Source organism: Lepidochelys kempii, chromosome 2 (assembly GCF_965140285.1).
Source record: "Lepidochelys kempii isolate rLepKem1 chromosome 2, rLepKem1.hap1, whole genome shotgun sequence".
NCBI classification, from domain to species: Eukaryota; Metazoa; Chordata; order Testudines; family Cheloniidae; genus Lepidochelys; species Lepidochelys kempii.
The window spans coordinates 5,467,206-5,488,968 of record NC_136381.1 but is presented as its reverse complement, the minus strand read 5'-3'; the positions used below and the strand labels follow the sequence as shown (position 1 = coordinate 5,488,968).

The 21,763-nt window shown below is 49.3% G+C and overlaps 1 protein-coding gene across 1 annotated transcript; it reads left to right on the top strand.

Annotated features, from left to right (window-relative positions):
* Positions 1 to 3,494: 3,494 nt before the first annotated feature.
* On the top strand, positions 3,495 to 8,303 carry THEM6 (thioesterase superfamily member 6). The gene is made up of 2 exons (XM_073329968.2): positions 3,495 to 4,206; positions 6,186 to 8,303. Exons 1-2 carry the CDS (start codon positions 3,703 to 3,705, stop codon positions 6,297 to 6,299), a joined length of 618 nt encoding a protein of 205 aa, XP_073186069.1. The 5' UTR covers positions 3,495 to 3,702; the 3' UTR covers positions 6,300 to 8,303.
* The last annotated feature ends 13,460 nt before the right edge of the window (positions 8,304 to 21,763 follow it).

The following is a 21,763-nucleotide window of genomic DNA, read 5'->3' as shown; positions in this document are numbered from 1 at the left end:
GCTTGCCAGGGATTCTTAGCTCTGTCCCATCTAGGAGGGAGAATTTGGACTTTGCACCACTCTCATTCCCATGACAAAGACTTTGGCATGTGAGCCGCCCCGCTGAAATCAACAGGATGACTCACGTAAATGAGGGAAGGAGATCTGGGCAGCAGGCCCTGAATTCCAGTTATAAATGTTTCACTTTGACCAGCCTTTCCTCTGTGTCACCTTCCCATCCGGGGTAAGGTCCAGCGTCACTCCCATGAACTCTGGCACATGGAAACTGATCAGAAACCTGATGGGCAAGATGTCTGCTCTGTCCTCTGCTGCACGCTGCCTCTAGCTGGTCCTTGCACTGGGCCTGTATGTTTGGAGTCCCACAAGGGGGCACAGCACGAGCTTGTGGCAAGGGCAGAGGACCAGCCCTCTCATCATGGCTCTGCCACTGACTCCGTGTGCGACCCTGTTCAAGTCATGGGGTCATTGCTCCGTGCCTCAGTTTTCCCAGCTGTAACACGGACACAGCTTCGCTGGCACAGCTTTGTAAAGTGCTTTGAGATCTAGGGGTGAAAAATGCTGATTCCCACCATTAGAGGGGGCATGCTGCCTCGGGCAGAGAAAGGTCTCCTCCTCCAGTTACTGCTTCCCCTCCATTTCAGACTGGTAAGCCCCCTTCCTGCCCATACCTCAGAGAGTCTGAACTCTAAACGCCAGAGCAGACCAACCTCACCATTATCCTTTTTAAAAGAAGGTCCCGATTCCCCCTTCCCACTCTACACTGTAAAGACTGGAGTTCGACATTATCTCTCTGGCCTTTGGATGCAGATCCCAAGCCAGAAGTGGCGACATGAGCTGAGCTGAATTCTCCACGTTGTATTGTCTGAACATGTCAAATAATTTGCCGTGGTCTGTACAAGGGGGAAGCTGGCAGGGGCCCTGAACTCCCAGTGGGGCTCTTCTTCAGGCTGGCAGGTCTGCGGAAGGATCCAACAAGCAAAGTCACGTTCAACAGCTCTGCAATCTCTTCCTGTACAATTCCAAGCCATTGCCCAGGGACCAGCTGCCCCCCTCCAATGGGGAACAACAATCTGACCATAGGGAACTAAAATTTGATAATGGGCATTTCAATCTAGCAGACAAAAATCGAACAAGCTCCAATGGCTGGGAGTCGAAGCTAGACAAATTCAGACTTGGCAATAAGGTGCAAATTTTTAACAGGGAGGGTAATTACAGAGGCGAATTGGAACAATTTACCAAGAGTCGTGCTTGATTCTGAATCACTGGCAATTTTTCAATCAAGATTGGATTTTTTTTTTTTTTCTGAAAAATCTGCTGTAGTTCAAACATTCAGGGAAGTCCTATGGCCTGTGTTAGGCAGGAAGTCTGTTGTAATCAACGGGCCTACAAATTCACCCTGATTGTGAGCTCTGCTGTAAAAAGTAAGTGAAAGTTTCTAAGATGTCACAACAACAACCACAACAAATGTTGCTGAGAAAAGGCACAAAAAGACTGCATTCATCCAAACAAAAAGGCCGACCAATAGAACGCCATGTTTCTTCTTGTTTCTATCCTTCTCTTTTTTCCCATCTGTATAATAAAAGTCTAGTTTAGCTAGCCAAGATGACACATTTTGCAGCACTTCTGTAAGCCTGTGACCAGAAAGAAGCGACTAAAAGCACTGCCCTAAACAGCCCAATGCTGGCATGAGTTTGCCAGGCCTCAGAGCAGCTGATCAGCCCCTGTGCTGGCCTCTTTGTCAGCTCTGAGGTTGCATGTGAGACTTACCACCAGAGACAGAGGCTACAGTGTCTCTCTTTGGCACCTTAAAGACTAACAGATTTATTTGAGCATAAGCTTTCGTGGGTAAAAACCCCACCCCAGCTTACCCACGAAAGCTTATGCTCAAATAAATCTGTTAGTCTTTAAGGTGCCACCGGACTCCTTGTTGTTTTTGTGGATACAGACTAACACGGCTACCCCCTGATAAATGTCTCTCTTTGCTGTTCTTTTCTCTGCCCTTTTGCGTGTTTGTCTTGTTTTGTCTTCCAGGAAATGAGACTGGATTTTAACAGCTCCCAGCCCATCACTTTTCCCCCAAAAGCATGTCTTGAATAGCATCTAAAAGACTGTCAGACAAGGGGTGGGTTCCTTCTAAAATCTCTCTCCCGCTAAAGGAAAAAGTTAATGTAGGGATGTAGTTAAGGATGTAGTTAAAAGCCTGACTTATGCTCAAGCGCTTTCCATGTCAAATGCTTGAACTTTTTCCTTCTTTTCTGTATCTTTAATAAAAAGGTTAAACAACAATTCAGTGGTGGGTTTGCCATGGTACTAAGCAAGCTGAGGTCTCTGTGTACCAAACCCCAAACCTTGTTGAATACGGTTGGGTTGTGTTAAGACCTTTTTGGCCCAAACATTCCATCTGAACCAATACAGCAGATCAGACTCCATCCCAGGGCTCTCTTCTGGCTTCATAATCTCAGCCAGCCCATCTGCAGAGGGAGCTTGGCTCAGGAAGCTCAAGTCACGGGGCAAGCCCTGGAAAGGTGACTTCGTCTAAGGCTCTGTCCACACTTGCAGAGCTTTGGCGCTGTCAGTTTCACCGGTGATAGGGAACCGGTGAAAGTAAAGCCCTGGTCTGGGTACTCACTTACTTCCTACATTTGCAGCATTTCCATCCCGGATGCTCTAGGGCAGCTATCCCACAGTGCAGCTCTCTCCATTTTGAAGATGGCTTTGTGGGGAAGGGGGAGAGGGGGGGTGTTTGTGGGGCAGCTTGCCTCCCTGCACAGCCTCCTTTCTCCAAACACTGATCAGTCCCAGGAGCTCAGCACTGCTCCAGCTGGGGATCCTTTGCTCCCTGGAGCAGCTATTGTCAGCCGGCCAGATGGCACCTGAGCACTTGCCAAGAAAACGGGAAGGGGAGTTTCAAAGTTCCCGGGGCTTTACAGGGTGGATGTCTGTTTCCCTGGCGTCAGGGCAGCAGAGCCGCTGGCCAGACTGGTCGCCAAGGCACTGTGGGATAGCCTGCGGGGGAGAGCCTGTCTTCCCTTGCCCATGGCCGCAAGAGCATCCCCGGTAAGAGCTGCACGCCTCTGGCGGAGGGGGCTTTCCTTCTGTGGGGAAACTTCTGAGTTTCACCGCAAAAAGTCATTGGCAAGTGTAGACGCTCCCACGAGGTTTGCGCCCCCCCAAAAGGGACTTTTCCCGCTTTAAATGGCAAGTGTAGACATGCCCTAAGGACCCTGGCTCAATCACGTACCCAGGGGGGTTGGCTCTAGCCCTCAAGCTGCCTCTGGAGACCCTCCGCAGGGCTGGGAGAGGACTGGGGAGGGAGCCAGGGTTGCAATCACCAGAGGGGGGGGGGTGCCAAGGCTGCACACACTGGGGCGGCGCGGCGGGGGGGGGGGGGTGGCAGGAGAGCAGCGCTGCAAGAAGTCCGACCGCCAGGGCGGGGGCAGCGGGGCTTGCGATAGTCCTCGTGGACCGAGGAGCTCGGGCTGCCGGCAGCAGCCGGGGAGGGGGGAAGGCAGCGGGCGGGGAGAGACGCCTGCTCCAGTGCGGGGCCATCTCGCTGGCCGGTGCAGCCGAAGGCAAAGGGGCGGTGCAAGGGGGCGGACGGAACAGGGCCTTGCGGAGCAGGACCGGGAGGAAGCAGCCGCTGCTGGGTCCCGCCCCTTCCCGGCATCCCTGGACGCTGCCGGCAGGCGGGAGGCTGCGGCGATGCTGCTGGTGCTGCTGGGCGCGGGGGCCGCGCTGTTCGGCCTGCTGGACGCCTGGTACCTGCTGCGCCTGCCGCTGGCCGTGCTGCGCGCCCGGTGGCTGCAGCCCCGGCTGCGGGACGTGCTGCAGGAGCAGAGCTGGCCGGGCCTGGTGCTGCCCTCGGACCTGGACTGCCTGCTGCACATGAACAACGCCCGCTACCTGCGCGAGGCCGACCTGGCGCGCTGCGCCCACCTGGCGCGCTGCGGCATCTTCAGCGCCCTGCGCGCCCTGGGGGGCAGCCTCGCGCTGGCCGCCTCCTGCGCCCGCCACCGCCGCCCGCTGCGCCTCTTCGAGCGCTTCGCCGTGCGCACCCGCCTGCTGGGCTGGGACGCCCGCGCCTTCTACCTGGAGCAGCGGTTCCTGAGCCCCCGCGACGGCTTCGTCTGCGCCCTGCTGCTCTGCCGCCTGCACGTGGCCGGCAGCAGCCCCGGGCGCCTGGTGCAGCACCTGTACCAGAGACAGGTGAGGCCGGGCGGGGGCTGTGCGCGCAGGAGCATCCTCGGTGAAGCGGGCACCAGGGCGGCACAACCGCCCGGCAAGGACGCTGGCAAGAGAGCAGCTGTGGCCGGGGATTGGTATGAGCAGGAGCAGGGCCAGCAGGTGGAGGGAAGCGATCATTCCCCTCTATTCGGCACTGGTGAGGCCACACCTGGGGTATTGCATCCAGATTAGGTCCCCCCACTACGGAAGGGATGTGGACAAATTGGAGAGAGTCCAGCGGAGGGCAACGAAAATGATTAGGGGGCTGGAGCACATGGCTTACGAGGAGAGGCTGAGGGAACTGGGCTTATGTAGTCTGCAGATGAGAAGAGTGAGGGGGGATTTGATAGCAGCCTTCACCTTCCTGAAGGGCGGTTCCAAAGAGGATGGAGCTCGGCTGTTCTCAGTGGTGGCAGATGACAGAATGAGGAGCAATGGTCTCAAGGTGCAGTGGGGGAGGTCTAAGTTGGATATTAGGAAACCCTATTTCACGAGGAGGGCAGTGAAGCACTGGAATGGGCTCCCTAGGGAGGTGGTGGAATCTCCATCCTTAGAGGTTTTTAAGGCCTGGCTTGACAAAGCCCTGGCTGGGATGATTTAGTTGGGGTCGGTCCTGCTTTGAGCCGGGGTTTGGACTAGATGACCCCCTGAGGTCCCTTCCAACCCTGATATTCTATGATTCTATTCTAAGAAGAGGTGGGCACAGGGACGCAGCAGGGAAAAGCCCCTTCTGCCCCAGGGGCACCTGTTCCACACATTCCCCCCCCCCCCCCCCGCAGCAAACAGACTCCCCCCCCGCCCCCCCGGAATAGAGCACTGACTATGGGAAAGGGAAATATTGAGTTACAGAGGGACGGCTGGAGAGAAACAGCCAGGGTGCAGCCTGCACATGGCCCTCCAGGCCCAGCGGTACCACAGTCTGAGAGGGCAGACACTGAGCAATGCGTCTACACACAGTTCTGGAGTCCTGGGCAGGGCTCCACTCTGGCGCTGCGTCTTGGTGCTCCTGGCCCTTTTCGATGCCCATGGACTTCCCACAACAAACCCCTCTGGCCCCCTTCGGCCTCTCTCTGCAAACCCACACAGGGCCCCCACTGCCCCACTTAGCCAGCCACAGCCTCCCTCCTTATTCCCAATGCAAGGTCACAAGCCCCAGACAGCTCTGGGCAACAGTGATACTGGGTCCGGCTCCAGTTTGGTCTTCTCAGGTGATTCCTCCCTGGTGAGGATTTTGACACAAGATCAGCAGGTACTTTGGCCTTTGAGCACCAGAGCAAGAACATTTCTTCTTCCAGGACAATGCAGGACCATTGCTCTGATCCAGCGTGGAGGTTCCTGTCTAGTCTCTGACAAAGCTCAGGACCGGTGCTTCAGAGGAAGGTGCAAGCCTTCCTTGCAGCAGGGAGTTACGAAATAACTTATCCCCAGGAAAGCCTTCTTCTAATCACCAGTAGGTAGAAGTTGGCTTATATCCCTGCCAAAGAACTGCTAGGATTTAAAAAATATTTACTGTTATAATGCTGCATTTTCTCATCGGTTAGCTCTCTTTGAAATCTTGCTAATGATGATAATGAGCTGGAAAGTTAAGAAACAGGAGCAGCAAGTAGAAAATCGGTAAGATTTTCAGCCCTGGAGTGTTCTTTTTTTAAAGAACTTATTTCAGTCTTACAGTGCGCTCCATGGTTTAATCCGAGTGGTCTTGATATACTTAGTCCTTGATACTTAGTCCTGCCATGAGTGCAGGGGACTGGACTGGATGACCTCTCGCGGTGCCTTCCAGTCCTACCATTCTATGATATCCAAAATCTTGTGGGAAACATAATGGACAGAAAAGGGAGGAGTGCATGTTGCTGAACTGAGGGTGATTTGGAGATCAACTGAGTTATTTTGTATGTGACACTGGCAGGGAATCTGTAAAACCTGTACCCTGAACCAATCTATCCTGCCTCTCTTTCCTCCAGGTGGACTCCCCAGAACTTCCAGAGGAGGTGCAGCATTGGATCAGCTACAATGAAGCCAGCAGCCAAAAGCTAAGAGCTGAAAGCGGCCTGGGAATCAATACCAAGGATGAGTAACCAGATGTTGTTTTCCCCCACCTGTCCTTCTCCAGACTGCAATAGACCTGTGCTCCAAACAGACCCAAGTCCTGTACTTACTGCAGGTGCTCTTTCTCATCAGCTTCCCTGCTTATGCCGCTGCGGATAAGAGACTGATCCAGATTGCCATCAGCTTCCTAGACAAACAAGCCAAACGGCTGGCTAGGAAAGGACCCCCAGAAACCCTATTAAGTTGGTGAAAGCCCTCTCTGATCTCAGTTGGTACAGTGAGCTCGGTGGTGGCTGGGTAGCACCTAGAGCCCCAGGACAGTGGGGAGTGGCACCTTTTGGTCTTTAGAAGGGAGTTTTCACTCAAAAACGTTATTTCCAGAGGCTGGTAACGTCAGGAAAACAAAACTTTGGTGCAGCCCAACCTGCAGGGGATCTGGGGCATCAGCACATCTAACATCCTCCCCCGCAGGAATTTGAAACAGCCACCCCCACTGGCTGATGTGCTGATGCCTCCACTGTACCCACAGTCCTTTGCAGTAGCCCTGCCTCCACACACCTTCAGTCACTAACACTGCCAGCAGAGGGAGCCCAGGACCTGCTCAGTAACAGGCTCCGTGAATGAAAAACCTGCTGATGTATTGCAAAAGATAAAGGTACCCCATGGTATGCCAGGCTTATGCCCAATAGCACTATTTAGAAAACCCTGACCCCAGCTGCATTCATTTATTAACAACCCTATCCTAGGATTTGTCTGTAGGGAAATACATCAGTGCCGTGGGGGGGGAGGCTAACGTGGTGTTTGCAAGTAAATAAGGCTTCACCACATACATATGTTGTCTCCGTCTTTAGACAGAATGAATGTGATCACCAGGGTTATTCCAAGCGTATTTCGGAGCAGTAGGTTAGGACTAGGAGCCTCCTGTGTTCCCATCATGGCTGTACCACTGAATTACTATGTGACTGAGGTCACACAATCTCTCTGTGTCCTGAATTACTCAGCTGTGAAATGGAGATGCTACCTACCTACCTCCCAGGGGTGGATGTGAGAACTACCGTAATTCACTGATGTTTCTGAAGTGCTTTGAAGAGGAAAAGTGCAGCGCATGTGCTAAAGTATCCCCTGGCCCTGCTTTTCTTATCTCTGTAGCTGCAAAATCTCTGTAGCTGCAAATGGGTTGTGCCTCTTCTTGAAATCCTGATCTACACAAAGTCCTAGGAGTGCTGGTTCAAGGTGTTAGCTAAGAGCTTTCCTAATGCCTTCTAAAAGGTCGTAGTGTAGACAAAGCGGTGTATACGGCACATGGTAATATCTACACTAGACTATTAGAACATGTCATAATGTCTTAGCTAACAACACACCGTGAAATCCTAGTCGAGGTGAAGCCTTTGAGTTTCTGCACTTGGGAAAATCGGGACTGTAACACTCCACTGGTAGTGTAGTTGTAAACAGGATTCAGAGCAGGGTTAGAGGATGCTGGGGTAAAAACATGGGAGCCCATTCAGTGCTACAATCTCCCTTCATTGGTACGAACCGTTGGAGCGGCAGGAAAAACACAAATGGCCCCAGCATAGACATGACCCAGGTGTTGCAACCTGCTTTAGAGCAGGACTCAGGGAATTCAGGTCCCCTTTGCCCATGTAAGCAAACAGGGCAATTTCCTTTCTGATTGTTGGATATTTGATTCTATTTATATTTGGAACAGTTCTTGTTATGTACTTTGTAAATGGAAGATTGCTGTATATTACGCTAACGTTTTCCTCTTATGAGCACTTTACACCAGAACTGTATTGAGGGAACATGCTTGGAAATGTGGCTAACCTGTGAATTTGTGCATGTGTTCTGTAATCTAAATACCACCGCTTCCTGCGGTGGTCTGAACCCAGACAGTGAGATAGCTGTGAATTGCCTCTGAATATATATTTGCCTCTTCTAATGGTTTTCTTGGCTCGCAACTATTACTTACTGGAACTGCTTAGCCACACTATTTTATATTTACTTGAAGACATTAAAGGATTCTAAATGAGATGAAATCCCGAGAGCAACGTTTATTCCTTTAAAAAACAATGGATCCATTTGCACCGCAATCTAGTGAAGCTGTAAGGCATATGCTTAACTTTAAGTAGATGGAGGCTACTCAGTGTCCTTAAAATTAAGCATATGCTTAAGTACTTGGCTAGAACAAGGCTTTGGGGTATAAACATTAACCAGACACTGTCAGATGGTGGAAAGAGAGAGAGAGAGAGAGAATCATAGAAGTGTAGGACTGAAAGGGACCTCAGTAGGTCATCCAGTCCAGTCCTCTGCACACAAAGCAGGACTAAGTAATAACTAACCCATCCCTGGCAGGTGTTTGTCTGAGCTGCTCTTGATAACTTCCAGTGATGGAGATCCCACCCGCTCCCTAGAGTTGGAGGAACTCCACCAGGCAGTGAAACAACCAATCCAGCCAAGACAACTGGTGGCCGCAGCAGACAAAATCTCACCGAGTCTTTCCTGCAGTTGCACCTGATCGTTTCACCTTTTAAATACAAAAAACCAAAACCCTAAGCCAGTCCCTTGCCAGCAGGGAAGTAAGAGAGGGGAGATGCTGCTGTTGTGACTGTGGGGGTGTTACACTGTGGTGGCAGATGCCCATCTTGGAACGTACTCGGGTAGGCGAGAGTTCACCTTTGGGCTTGATCTAGCAAGTTGTTGGGAACTCTGGCCCCAGTTCTTCAAAACACTTAAGCACATGCTTAGCTCGAGGCACGTGAGTGTCCCCATTGAATTGTGTGAGAGGGACAGAGCACAGAATGCCAGCTCCCTACTTCCGATGGGGCCCAATTTGAGAATGTACCTCTGCCTGTCCCCACTCTGCCATGAGCCTGTCCCTGAAACCAAGGACTGCACCAGGGCTTGTTAGCAGCGCAGCTAACAACTTCATAGCTCGCTGACAGCTCTGACAGCCTGAAGTATTCAGCATCATGAGTCAGGCCCCAAAGAGTGATGAGGGTGCATAAAAATAATGAAATTTACAAGAAAATACCTTTTAGGTTCTTTAAAATGACCTTGGGGGTTCTGAATTTTAAGGATGCCCTTGGTTCCCTTTTTCGGGCTTTCCTTTACAATCATACGAGTGAGAAACCTTTTTTTTTTTAATGAAATCTGAGATTCACATGTCCTGAGCTGACCCAGAGAGCTGGGCCTTTCCTCCTGAGACCCGATACTGCAAGGCTTGCGATAAAGTATCAAGACTTGGCAATGCTGCATGTTTAACCAACTGTCCTTTTAATCCACCCAGCCTCACTCTGTGACCCGTTGTCATATACGAAGTTGTCCTACACAGTGGAATTACCACCAATCCCTTATTATTAATCACTCTCTGAAAGTCCCTTGTGTTGCACTGATGTCATTCAGAAAGTCACGTGCCTCCCTGCAGCAACATATACGGGAACGGCCTGTGAATGCCAGTGATAACTGAACCTGATGATACTGGGAACAAAAAGAGCTCTCCATCATGTGTGGCAAAGCATCTTTTCTGCCACATAGAATCATAGAATATCAGGGTTGGAAGGGACCTCAGGAGGTCATCTAGTCCAACCCCCTGCTCAAAAGCAGGACCAATCCCCAATTAAATCATCCCAGCCAGGGCTTTGTCAAGCCTGACCTTAAAAACTTCTAAGGAAGGAGATTCCACCACCTCCCTAGGCAACGCATTCCAGTGTTTCACCACCCTCCTAGTGAAAAAGTTTTTCCTAATATCCAACCTAAACCTCCCCCACTGCAACTTGAGACCATTACTCCTTGTCCTGTCCTCTTCTACCACTGAGAATAGTCTAGAACCATCCTCTCTGGAACCACCTCTCAGGTAGTTGAAAGCAGTTATCAAATCCCCCCTCATTCTTCTCTTCCATAGACTAAACAATCCCAGTTCCCTCAGCCTCTCCTCATAAGTCATGTGTTCCAGACCCCTAATCATTTTTGTTGCCCTTCGCTGGACTCTTTCCAATTTATCCACATCCTTCTTGTAGTGTGGGGCCCAAAACTGGACACAGTACTCCAGATGAGGCCTCACCAATGTCAAATAGAGGGGGACGATCACGTCCCTTGATCTGCTGGCTATGCCCCTACTTATACATCCCAAAATGCCATTGGCCTTCTTGGCAACAAGGGCACACTGCTGACTCATATCCAGCTTCTCGTCCACTGTCACCCCTAGCTCCTTTTCCGCAGAACTGCTGCCTAGCCATTCGGTCCCTAGTCTGTAGCTGTGCATTGGGTTCTTCCGTCCTAAGTGCAGGACCCTGCACTTATCCTTATTGAACCTCATCAGATTTCTTTTGGCCCAATCCTCCAATTTGTCTAGGTCCCTCTGTATCCTATCCCTGCCCTCCAGCGTATCTACCACTCCTCCCAGTTTAGTATCATCTGCAAATTTGCTGAGAGTGCAATCCACACCATCCTCCAGATCATTTATGAAAATATTGAACAAAACCGGCCCCAGGACCGACCCCTGGGGCACTCCACTTGACACTGGCTGCCAACTAGACATGGAGCCATTGATCACTACCCGTTGAGCCCGACAATCTAGCCAACTTTCTACCCACCTTATAGTGCATTCATCCAGCCCATACTTCTTTAACTTGCTGACAAGAATATTGTGGGAGACCGTGTCAAAAGCTTTGCTAAAGTCAAGAAACACATCAGCTTCTGCCTTCCTCCTGCTTTTGGGACCACGGGGGGCAGGAGTAACCCAGGCCTACTCTGGAGGTTTTTAGTTCTTATCTTTGGTTTATTTTCAACATTGACAAGCCAATCCTGAGTTGATCTCTTACTGAAGAAAACCCACAATGCACAATAAATATATTTCCTTGTGCCCACCAGAACGTTGGTGCTGGGTTCTGGTCCCCAGCTGTTCCCCAAACAGAAGTAAATTTGGTGTTTCCCCAAGAGGGAGGGGAACATCCCTCTACCTTGGAGAAACCTTTTCTCACTGCTGCAACTTATGTCTTCTACCTCCTCTTGCTCTCTCAGCAGAAGAGGGGTTTTGAAATGTCACTGGCAACCCCTTAACTGGAGTCAGGTGTCTCTAATTAAGGTGAGGTAACCTCTTTTCAGTTCATAGTAAAAAGGGCCTTCACCATACTAGCACTGATATACCTGTCTTCCTCCACTCTTATCCTGTCAGGTCTGATTTTGTCTCACGTGCTTGTAGCTGTTCTTGCCACTTCACACTGACTCAGCAGACATTCTAAGCTTCAGCATGACACGACAATCCCAGCATCGTATTATGGAAATTATTGTTGCTTAGTTTATGCAAGCAAAAAATAAAGACTTCCCACGTGCTAGACACAATATTCATTTCTCTCCACTATTCACAGAAGCACTAGAATATTATGCATCTCTCAAGTATATGAGGGCTATTCTACACCACCCATTGCATCCACTGCTGCTTTACATGCTGCTAAAATGGCTTAGGCCATTCTTTCCCTCTCCCACACTTGGCCCTAGAGTTGTCAAGTTTTGTGCACCAACATGTGTAATATTTTTCACTAGGGAGAGCGAGTCCCTGATCTTTCAGTCAGGGTGCCCCGAGCAGTGAGCCAGGTTTGGGGGAGGCAGGAACCTATCCCTCACACCCCTAGCAGATGGGGAAGGAGCCAGTTGGGTGGGGTGTACGGTGAGCCCTGGGAGCTAGTAGGAAGCAGAGTATTGGATGAAGTAAGGGCACCTAGGATCGGTGTGCGGTAAGCCCCTCGAGCACAGTCCTTACTAGCAGAGATTCACTCCTCCTTACAAGATATATCTACCCCTTCTCTGTTTGGCTCCTGGCCAGTCCCACTCCCCAGCAGTACGTGATTGAGGTTTTGTTTATGGTAAACCTTCACACAGGGCATATTAAGTACCGTTCTGTTGCCCATTAGTCCCATAATAAGGATAATAACAGTATTATTTTATTTATAGCATTATCATTACTCCTACCTCCTAAACTTAAATGAATTTTAACCAAAATGTTCACCGGGCATAGTGGATGTCAGCCATGCAAATAAAGGCTGGCTCATTGTGTCTTTTCCTGCATTTCACCAGTGGATGGCAACAAAGAGCTCCTTCCCCTATGATCTTCAGACCCAGAAGTTTCCAGCTCCCTGTATTGACACAGCCCCAGATTTGGCTTTTATATCTGGGGAGGGGAAATGACCCACTTCACCTTAAGTGAAAAGAATCCTGGGAAATATAGTTCAGTAACTGGGTGCACACAATTGTTTGTCTATAATTGGCTGAACTGCAGATTGTAATTATGTGGCGGTTTGCTTGTATTAGAACTGCATGACAAGATGCTGGGTTCTGTTTGCATCTCCCCATAACAATGGGGGTAGCTTTGGCGCAGAGACGGACTTGTTTGTTCTAACCTCTTAGGTGAAGGGATATGTGTAAACTCCTCCCTGCTGCCTCTAAAGGGCTGTGTTAGCAGCCAGAGAGAACCTCCTTGATTGCAATTCATGGCCTGTCTCTAATAAGCAACCTGAAAGGTAACATTATACTCAGTTACCATGGTAATGGTAATTGAGTATAACTGAGTAACAGATTATTGAAAAGCCAGCTGGTTGGGTGATTTAGGCCCCTGGGAGATCATCAGCTCCAGACTTTGGCAACGTTGATTGCTAGGTGTTTGTATTTTTCTAATCTTTTCAGGCACGTCTACACGGCTTTTCGGATCTAGCAGGAGCGAGCCTCCAGCTCAGGTCGGCAGACTAGAGGGGCTCTCGCCAATAGCTGCGTAGACAGTGTTTTGAAGGTGCAGCTCAGGCTCTGAAACCCACCCCTTCCCTAGGCTTCAGAGCATGAACTTTCCAGCCCAAGACGGAACTGCAGAGCACCATCTATACAGCTATTCTTAGACCTCTGGTGAGAGCCCTGCTAGCTCACGTCTATGGACCCAGGCTGGCTCCAAAATGCTGTGTACATTTACCCCTCTACTTTCAATGCTAAGTTAGAAACACACTTTTTTTTTTTATTTATTAACCATACATGTGCAATGTTACAGTTACAGGAAGGATGGTCTGGTGCTTCAGCCCCCTTGACTTGGAGTCGGGAGAGCTGGGTTCAATGCCCAGCTATGCTGCAGATTTTATGTATGATCTTGGGCAAGTTATTTAACACTGCTCTGTGCCTCAGTTTCCCCTCTGTAAAATGAGGATTATAGCACTTCCCTGCTTCCCAGGTGGGTGGTGAAGCTAAATTCATGAATGGCAGTGAAGCCATTTCAGCTGCCTGGATGAAAGTCACTGTGGAGGTGCAAATAATTACTTATTATCCTAGATATGATTTGTAAAAACAACACTTTGCATCCCTCTAGCAACTTTCATCTTAAGATTTCAAAGCGCTTTACAGACACCAACTAAGTTAGCCTGATGACCCATGCTGACAAAGTACATCAGTGATGTTTTCCCCATTTTACAGATAGAGAAGCAGAGGCAGAGGGAGGTGACATGACCCCGCCAAGCACTTTAGGGTCTGAACTAAGGATAGAATGCAGTTCTCCTACCTGCATTAATAACCAGGCAGTCCTTCCTGCTGCTGTATTAATATAGCTAACACGTGACTTTTGTGACCAATTGTATAACAGAAATAACAGTGAATTGTCTAAAGAGAGAGACAAGGTGGGTAAGGTGATACCTTTTATTGGACCACATTCTGCTGATGAGCGAGACCAGCTTTCGAGCTTACACAGACCTCTTCTTCTGGGGATTGTTATAGGTTAGATTGTTATGCACAAGGGGTTTGAAAAGGGCAATTAAGGGTAGCAGGCAGTGCTGTACTACCAATTGTTTAATGAGACATAAAACCAGTGTGTGAGTTCATTTGAGAGTGTGGTGATTGTCTGATTTCACCCATATAATTGTTACTGGGGCATTTGATGCACTGGTTGAGGTATACCATGGGACGCTGGTAAAGCAGGTGCCCACTCTTGCCAAGTCTTTAGGCATCAGCTGAGCACCGATACATTCATAGCTGGAAACCAGACCAGCTCACCTGGTGTTCGTATCGTTCAGGATAGGGGGTGGACTTTGTACGGATGTGTTTAGTGTTTAGACTAGGAATTGCTTGTAAATTGCTGCATGCTTTAATCTCACTTGTAATGTCAGTATTCTATGCTACATGGTAAAATATATGTTTGTTTTATAGTTATAAAAATGCCTGCTCTGAACTTGTGAACTCAAGACGGGAAGCCTCTGTCCTTCCATCAGGACTATCAAAATTAAGTGGGCCATTGTAGGATAAAAGTTTTGTCAATTGCCCCAGCTACCCATGGAGAAGTAGGTGCAGAAGGCCTTTTCCCATCGGTTTGAATGCTGGACAAAGGAAATAAAGATATTTGACATGAAGATTTTTCATCTCCGCTGTTTAGACTCTTACAAGGGCTGGAGCTAAGAAACAAAAAGCAAAAATCTCTAGGGTTGACCTAGATTACCTTTTGGCTGTGCAAATAAAAACCTGAGCGTCAAGAAGATCAGAGCAAAGATACCTCCCTGGGTGCTGGCAGGACAATAGGATGGGTTTCAGAGTAGCAGCCGTGTTAGTCCGTATTCGCAAAAAGAAAAGGAGGACTTGTGGCACCTGAGAGACTAACCAATTTTACTTCATCGATGCAGTGAGCTGTAGCTCATAAAAGCTTATGCTCAAATAAATTGGTTAGTCTCTCAGGTGCCACAAGTCCTCCTTTTCTTCTTGACAATAGGATGGTACGTCATAATGGCTCCACTTGAGGGAAGCCTTCCCAACATGTAGGTGACCAGATGTCCCTATTTTATGGGGACAGTCCCGATTTTGGGGCCTTTTTCTTATATAGGCACCTATTGCCCCCTAGCCCCTGTCCCAGTTTTTCACACTTGCCCTCTGGTCACCCTACCAACATGCAACTTCTTCCTTAGAAGCTGAGCTGCCCAAGGCATCGCTCAGCCATTTCTACTTAGCCTTCATAGTGTGATTCCCAGCACAGAAATTACCCTGGACACCTGCTTGCTTTCTCTTCAGAGACGGAGGCCTTGTCTGCTCTAGCAAGGTGTACACACTGCCACACCACTGGGACAGAAACTGCACACTTACAGCGCTCTAAGAAAACCACCCCTATAAGAGGCGTCGAGCTTTCTGCCCCGGGGCTACAGCGCTGCGGTGACAGTGTGGACACCCTGGTCGATGACAGCGCTGCAATTGGCCTCTGGAAGGTGTCCCACAATGCCTGTTCTCGCCTCTCTGGTCGTCAGTTTGAACTCTACTGCCCTGCCTTCAGGTGACCAACCGTGAGCCCCGCCCCTTAAATTCCTTGGGAATTTTGAAAGTCCCCTTCCTGTTTGCTCGGTGACGCGTGCAGAGGTCTCAGCGCATCTTTGCAGGTGGCCAATGCCTGCTCCACGCACCAGGCGATCCCCCGCTTGGAGCAATGCCGAGCTGCTGGACCTCATCGGCGTCTGGGGAGAGGAGGCCGTGCAGTCCCAGCTGCGCTCCAGCCGTAGGAATTATGATACCTACGGACGGATTTCGCAGTGCATGACAGAAAGGGGCCGTGACCGGGACACACGGCAGTGCAGGGTCAAAGTGAAGGAGCTGTGGAACGCCCACCACAAGGCGCGGGAGGCAAACCGCCGCTCCGGTGCTGCGCCCACGAGCTGTCGGTTCTACAAAGAGCTGGACGCGATACTCGGCGGCGACCCCACCTCCACTGCGAAGGCCACTGTGGATACTTTGGTGGTTCGCGTGCCAGTCGAGAGCGGACCGAGCCAGGAGGAGGAAGTCTTGGATGAGGCTGTGGAGGGGGAGAGGGACCCAGAGGCAAAGGACAACTCGGAGGTCAGAGATGCATGCAGCCAGGAGCTCTTCTCTACCCAGGAGGAGGCTAGCCAGGCACAGCTGTTGGAGCTTGGCGAAGCACAAACAGGGGAGGAGACCCCTGGTAAGTGGCTTTGATTTTGGGAATCCCTGAAACGAGTTTTGGGGGGCAGAAAGGTTGCAGAAAGCAGGCTTGTGTCTGTATGATGCACATACCACCACATGCCTAGTCTGAGCGACAGAACAGGGTGTTGATTGACTCCCTCACTTCACGAGAATCTGCCTCAGAGATCTCCAGGAAACTCTCTTGGAGATACTGGGCAATCCGCTGCCGCAGGTTCTTTGGAAGAGCTGCTTTGTTTCTTGCCCCATGAAGGGTAACTTTCCCGTGCCACTCTGCCATCACGGGGAGGCGGCGGGACCAATGCTGCACACAGGCGAGCCACAAAAGGGCCAGGGCAGAAGCCGCAGTCTTGGAGAAGACCCTCCCTTGATTCCCTGCTCACCCTCAGCAGTGAGATATCTTCCATAATGAACATAGCCTGTGGAAAATGTGGGGACAGTAATGCTTATCAAGCCCCCCCTACAGTACTGGCTCTCCCCAAGAGCCACATGCCCAGTGTCCAGTATGGTCCTGGAACACTGATTTCCCCTGCCCCTGCGGTTACTCACCATTTTGTGGGTCTTGTGGCTCATGTGTGCTTGCCCGAGGTCAGCCAGTTAGTGACAGGTGTGTGAATAGTGGCTGTGTTTTAAACCACTGAGTCAGTGGTCCATGTGTTGGAAACAATACTGCTTCTGTAAAATGTTGCATTTTGGCTCCACAGAGCTGACCTTGGGAGCCCAGCCTCCCTCTTTGTTATCGGCAGCTGAACGGCTGCACAGAATAAGAAAGTGGCCACGAAGAACTAAAGGGGACTTTCTGTGTGATGTCACGATGCACTTTGCCGCCAAAAACAAGAATCGGAGGAGTGGCGGGACAGCGAGAAGAGGGACCGAAAGGGGAACGCGGAGCGCCAGAATGCAGCCCCGGAGCGGCTCTTAAACGTTACGGAGCGCCAAGCGGACACGCTCCAGGAGCTACTAGCGCTGCAAACCGAGCAGCTCCGCGCCCCCCCTCCCCTGCAGCCGCCCTTGCAAAACTCTTTCCCATGCGCCCCCCTCCACCTTCCCCCCACACACACACACACAGCGCCAACACACTCTAGTCTGTACCTGCAGCCTTCCACTCCTGCCCCGACACAGTCCAGCCCTGCAGACTCCCAGTACCCACTGCACTCAACACCCGTCCCTCTGCAGTTTAGCCCTGCTGAAGTACCGTACCCACTGCATTGTACTCCAGAGGACAAGGCTGCATATTATTCCTGGACATACACAAATCTTTAACGGTCCCGGGACCCCACCTCCTCCTGGGACCCTCCCTTCCCCCATCCCCCGCAGTGCTGATGTGATTTTTTGTTTGTCTGTCTCCTCCTGTTGTTGTTTTTTAATAAAAGAATTGTTTTGGGTTGAAAGAAATCTTTATTCCATTAATTGAAAGCAAACAGAGCCCTGCAAAGCAACAGGCAATTGTCTTAAACCTTCACAGTGCATTGTCTGCACCAATCACAATCACCTCCTAGCATGACAAGCACTGCATTCCTGAGCATAGCAACACATGTTAGTGGCTTTCAGCTTCATATTGTTGCCTCAAAACATCCCTGATCCTTATGGCCCCATGCTGCACCCCTCTAATAGCCCTGGTCTCTGGCTCTTCAAATTCAGCCTCCAGGTGCTGAGCGTCTGTGGTCCAGCCCTGCATGAAGCTTTCACCCTTCCCTTCACAAATATTATGGAGTGTACAGCACACAGCTATAAGCATAGGAATATTGTCATTGGCCAGGTCCAGCCTCCCATATAGGCAGTGCCAGCAGGCCTTTAAACGGACAAAAGCACACTCAACAGTCGTTCTGCACTTGCTCTGCCTGTTGTCAAACCGCTCCTTGCTGCTATCAAGGTGCCCTGTGTATGGCTTCATGAGCCACGGCATTAAGGGGTAGGTGGGGTCTCCCAAGATCACAATGGGCATTTTGACTTCCCCTACGGTGATCTTCTGGTCCGGGAAGAAAGTCCCGGCTTGCAGCTTCCTGAACAGGCCAGTGTCCCGAAAGATGCGTGTGTCATGCACCTTTCCAGACCAGCCTGCCTTGATGTCTGAAACACCCATGGTGATCCACATGTGCCTGGAGAACCATAGAGAAATACTCTTTCAAATTAATGTCCTCGGTGGCTAGGTGGTCTGGTGCCAGAATTGGAATATGCATGCCATCTATCGCCCATCTGCAGTTAGGGAAGCCCATTTGTGCAAAGCCACCCACAATCTCATGCACGTTGCTCAGAGTCATGGTCTTTCGGAGCAGGATGCGATTAATGGCCCTGCACACTTCCATCAACACGAGTCCAGTGGTCGACTTTCCCACTCTTTACTGGTTAGCAACTGATCGGTAGCTCTCTGGAGTAGCCAGCTTCCACGGTGCAATCGCCACGTGCTTCTCCAGCGGCAAGGCAGCTCTCATTCTCGTGTCCTTGTGCCACAGGGCTGGGCCGAGCTCATCACACAGTCCCATGAATGTGGTTTTCCTCATCCAGAGTTCATCCCTCCTCTCATGTGGGCTCCAGCATAACAGAACATAAGAATGGCCGTACTGGGTCAGACCAATGGTCCATCTAGCTCAGTGTCCTGTCTTCTGGTGGTGGCCAGTGCAGTGTGTTAATACCCTCCCTTGTGGATACAAGTTCATCAAAGCTTCAGTTCAGAATAAGCATGCTCATAGTATGTTCAGTTTCCTTTCTATACAAATCAGGAGTCTTTATCTGGAGTCCCCAGAAGCAGGTAATTAGAACACAATGGGCCGCTTTCCCCCAGGCATATCTTCAAAGAGTTGCCTTTGGAGGGGAAGAATTTGCATTCCCCTCATCTCAAGGTATTTCCTAAGGAAATCCACTTCACAGGTATTGTTCCAAAAAGACCTTTGAACTGCCTCATACCTCCAGAGATTGCATGACTCTTGTCATTCTGCTCAAGAAATTCCATGCAATCTCAATACACCAATATTTGCATTTGTAATAGTGAACTCCAAAGGAGTAAACCCTAATTCACTAAGGTCTAACTTAATTCAGTAAAGTTTATTGTAATTCCATAAGGTTTGTTCAGGATATTACAGGATACTGTCAGCCTGTCACAGGCTCTCTGGGCGCTACCATAACACCAATGATAACAAAAAGATATGAACAAACTGGAGGGAGTTCCCGCAAGTAAAACATTTATGATGGAATGATCAGAAAGATAAGAGCTAGTTATGTCTAGCTTGTCAAAGCAGTGACAGTTACATGGCTATTCTATAATTGCCTCTGGTATTTGAGTGTGCAAACACCAAGGAGAGATTGGAATTATTTAGTGAATATAAGAACAAAAGAACGGTCATACCAATGGTTTACCTAGCCCAGCATCCTGTCTCCTGATGCTGTCTAGTGCCAGGTGCTTTAAAGGGAATGAACAGAACAGGGCAATTTCAAGTGATCTATTCCCAGACATCCCGTCCCAGCTTCTGGCAGTTGGAGGTTTAGGGACACTCAGAGCATGGGGTTGCATCCCTGACCACCTTAGCTAGTAGCCATTGATGGACCTGACCTCCCTGAACTTATCTAATGCTTATTTTACTGCAGTAAAGGGTATATCGACAGAAACACTGGAATTAAATCAGTCCAGTGTGGTTCGTGTAAGTTTGCCCATCACCATGGTGTCTGAGAATGTAAAGAACTGTTCTGGAGAAGTCTGTCTCTGATAGTCCTGATCCAATGCCCATTGAAGTCATTGGGAGATTTCTATGAGCTTCAAAGCTTTTTAGATCCAGCCATAAGGGAGAGGGGAAAAGCCCCGTAACTTGAAGCTTTAAAAATGACTGTAGACTGACTAAATCCCCCAAAATGGATTGTAATGAACAGTGCGGCGCTGGCAGAGGGGCTGGGAGAGACAGATCTAACCTAGGTGATGAGTGCTAGATAGGATAAACCCCAGGTAGGCTTTCAGATACCTCAGTGATGGGTGCAGTAGGGAACTCTAGACAGAGCTAATCTCTCTGTCCATCAAACAGCGGATGACAAAACAGATTGGCTAAACCAGAAATCATAGACTAAAACTGCAAGGGACCGCCGTGATGATCTAGTCCAGAGGTTCTCAATCTGAGGGGGGTGCGGAATGTATTCTGGGGGGCATGAGAAGCAGCCACCCAGCGCTCTCTGGCTGCCCAGCTCTGAAGGCAGAGTGGTATTCATATCAATATAGGCACTTGTGTGGTGGTGGGTATAAATTACTACAGATTCAAAAAAGGTGGGGTGCGATCAAGTAAGTTTGAGAACCACTGATCTAGTCTGACCTCCTGTGTAACACAGTCCATAGGACTTCTCTGAATTAATTACTGTTTGAACTAAAGCAGATCTTTTGGAAAAAAATATCCAATCTTGATTTAAAAATGGCCAATGATGGAGAATCCACCACCACTTTGGGGAGGTTGTTCCAATGGTTTATTATCCCCTCTATTTAAATTTGTGCCCTTTAACCTTCTCTGTGTTAACCTTACTAGATTGAGCTCCTTGGGTCTATCACTGTAAGGCAGGTTTTCTCATCTTTTAATCATTCTCGTGGCTCTTCCCTCTAAACCAGTGGCTTTCAACCTTTCCAGACTACTGTCCCCCTTTCAGGAGTCTGACTTGTCATGCGTACCCCCAAGTTTCATCTCACGTAAAAACTACTTGCTTACAAAACCAGACATAAAAATACAGAATTGTCACAGCCCACTAGTACTGAACAATTGCTTCCTTTCTCCTTTTTACCATATAATTATAAATCAGTTGGAATGTAAATATTGTACTTACATTTCAGTGTATAGTACATAGACCAGTATAAACAAGTCATTGTCTGTATGAAATTATAATTTTTACTGACTTTGCCTGTTGTAAAACTAGGCAAATATCTTGATGAGTTGATACACGCCATGGAAGACCTCTGAGTGCCCCCAGGGGTATACGCGCTCCTGGTTGAGAACCACTGCTCTAAACCATCTCCAATTTGTCAACATCCTTCTTGAACTGTGGACACCAGAACTGGACACAGGAGTCCAGCAGTGGTCTCACCAGTGCAAAACACAGAGGTAAAATAAACTCTTACTCCTACTCAATATTTCCCAAGGATTGCAATAGCCCTTTTGGCCACAACGTTGCACTCAGAGCTCATCTTCCATTGATTACCCACCAGGAGCCCCCAAGTCGTTTTCAGAATTGCTGTTCCCCAGGATAGAGACACCCCGTTATATTCTCAGATACTATTGTGATGGTTGTGATATAAGAAACTAGATATAGCCTATCTACCTACCTCTAGCTCCTTTGATTCTGAGATAATTGACTTCCCTGTGGATTTTTTTGATGGCATCATTATAACTTCATCTCCTAGATTTAAAGCTTTGGGTTTTTATCCTGTCTTACAAAACCCAACACCACCATAGCCTCAGGAACTCACCCTATCGATGCCTATGACTGTGGTGATGTTCTTAAATGAACTCAGTGAAATGACCTTATAAAATGATAATCCAGCTCCTGAAGTATTTGCTTTTTAAATTCTATAATTTACAGTCAATTTACAATGTTC

Bases quoted from the DNA above. Each gene is read 5' to 3' on its own strand.
- THEM6 (XM_073329968.2), top strand. From the start codon at position 3,703: ATGCTGCTGGTGCTGCTGGGCGCGGGGGCCGCGCTGTTCGGCCTGCTG. The intron at 4,207-6,185 runs GTGAGGCCGGGC...TCTTTCCTCCAG, and splicing joins AGCACCTGTACCAGAGACAG to GTGGACTCCCCAGAACTTCC.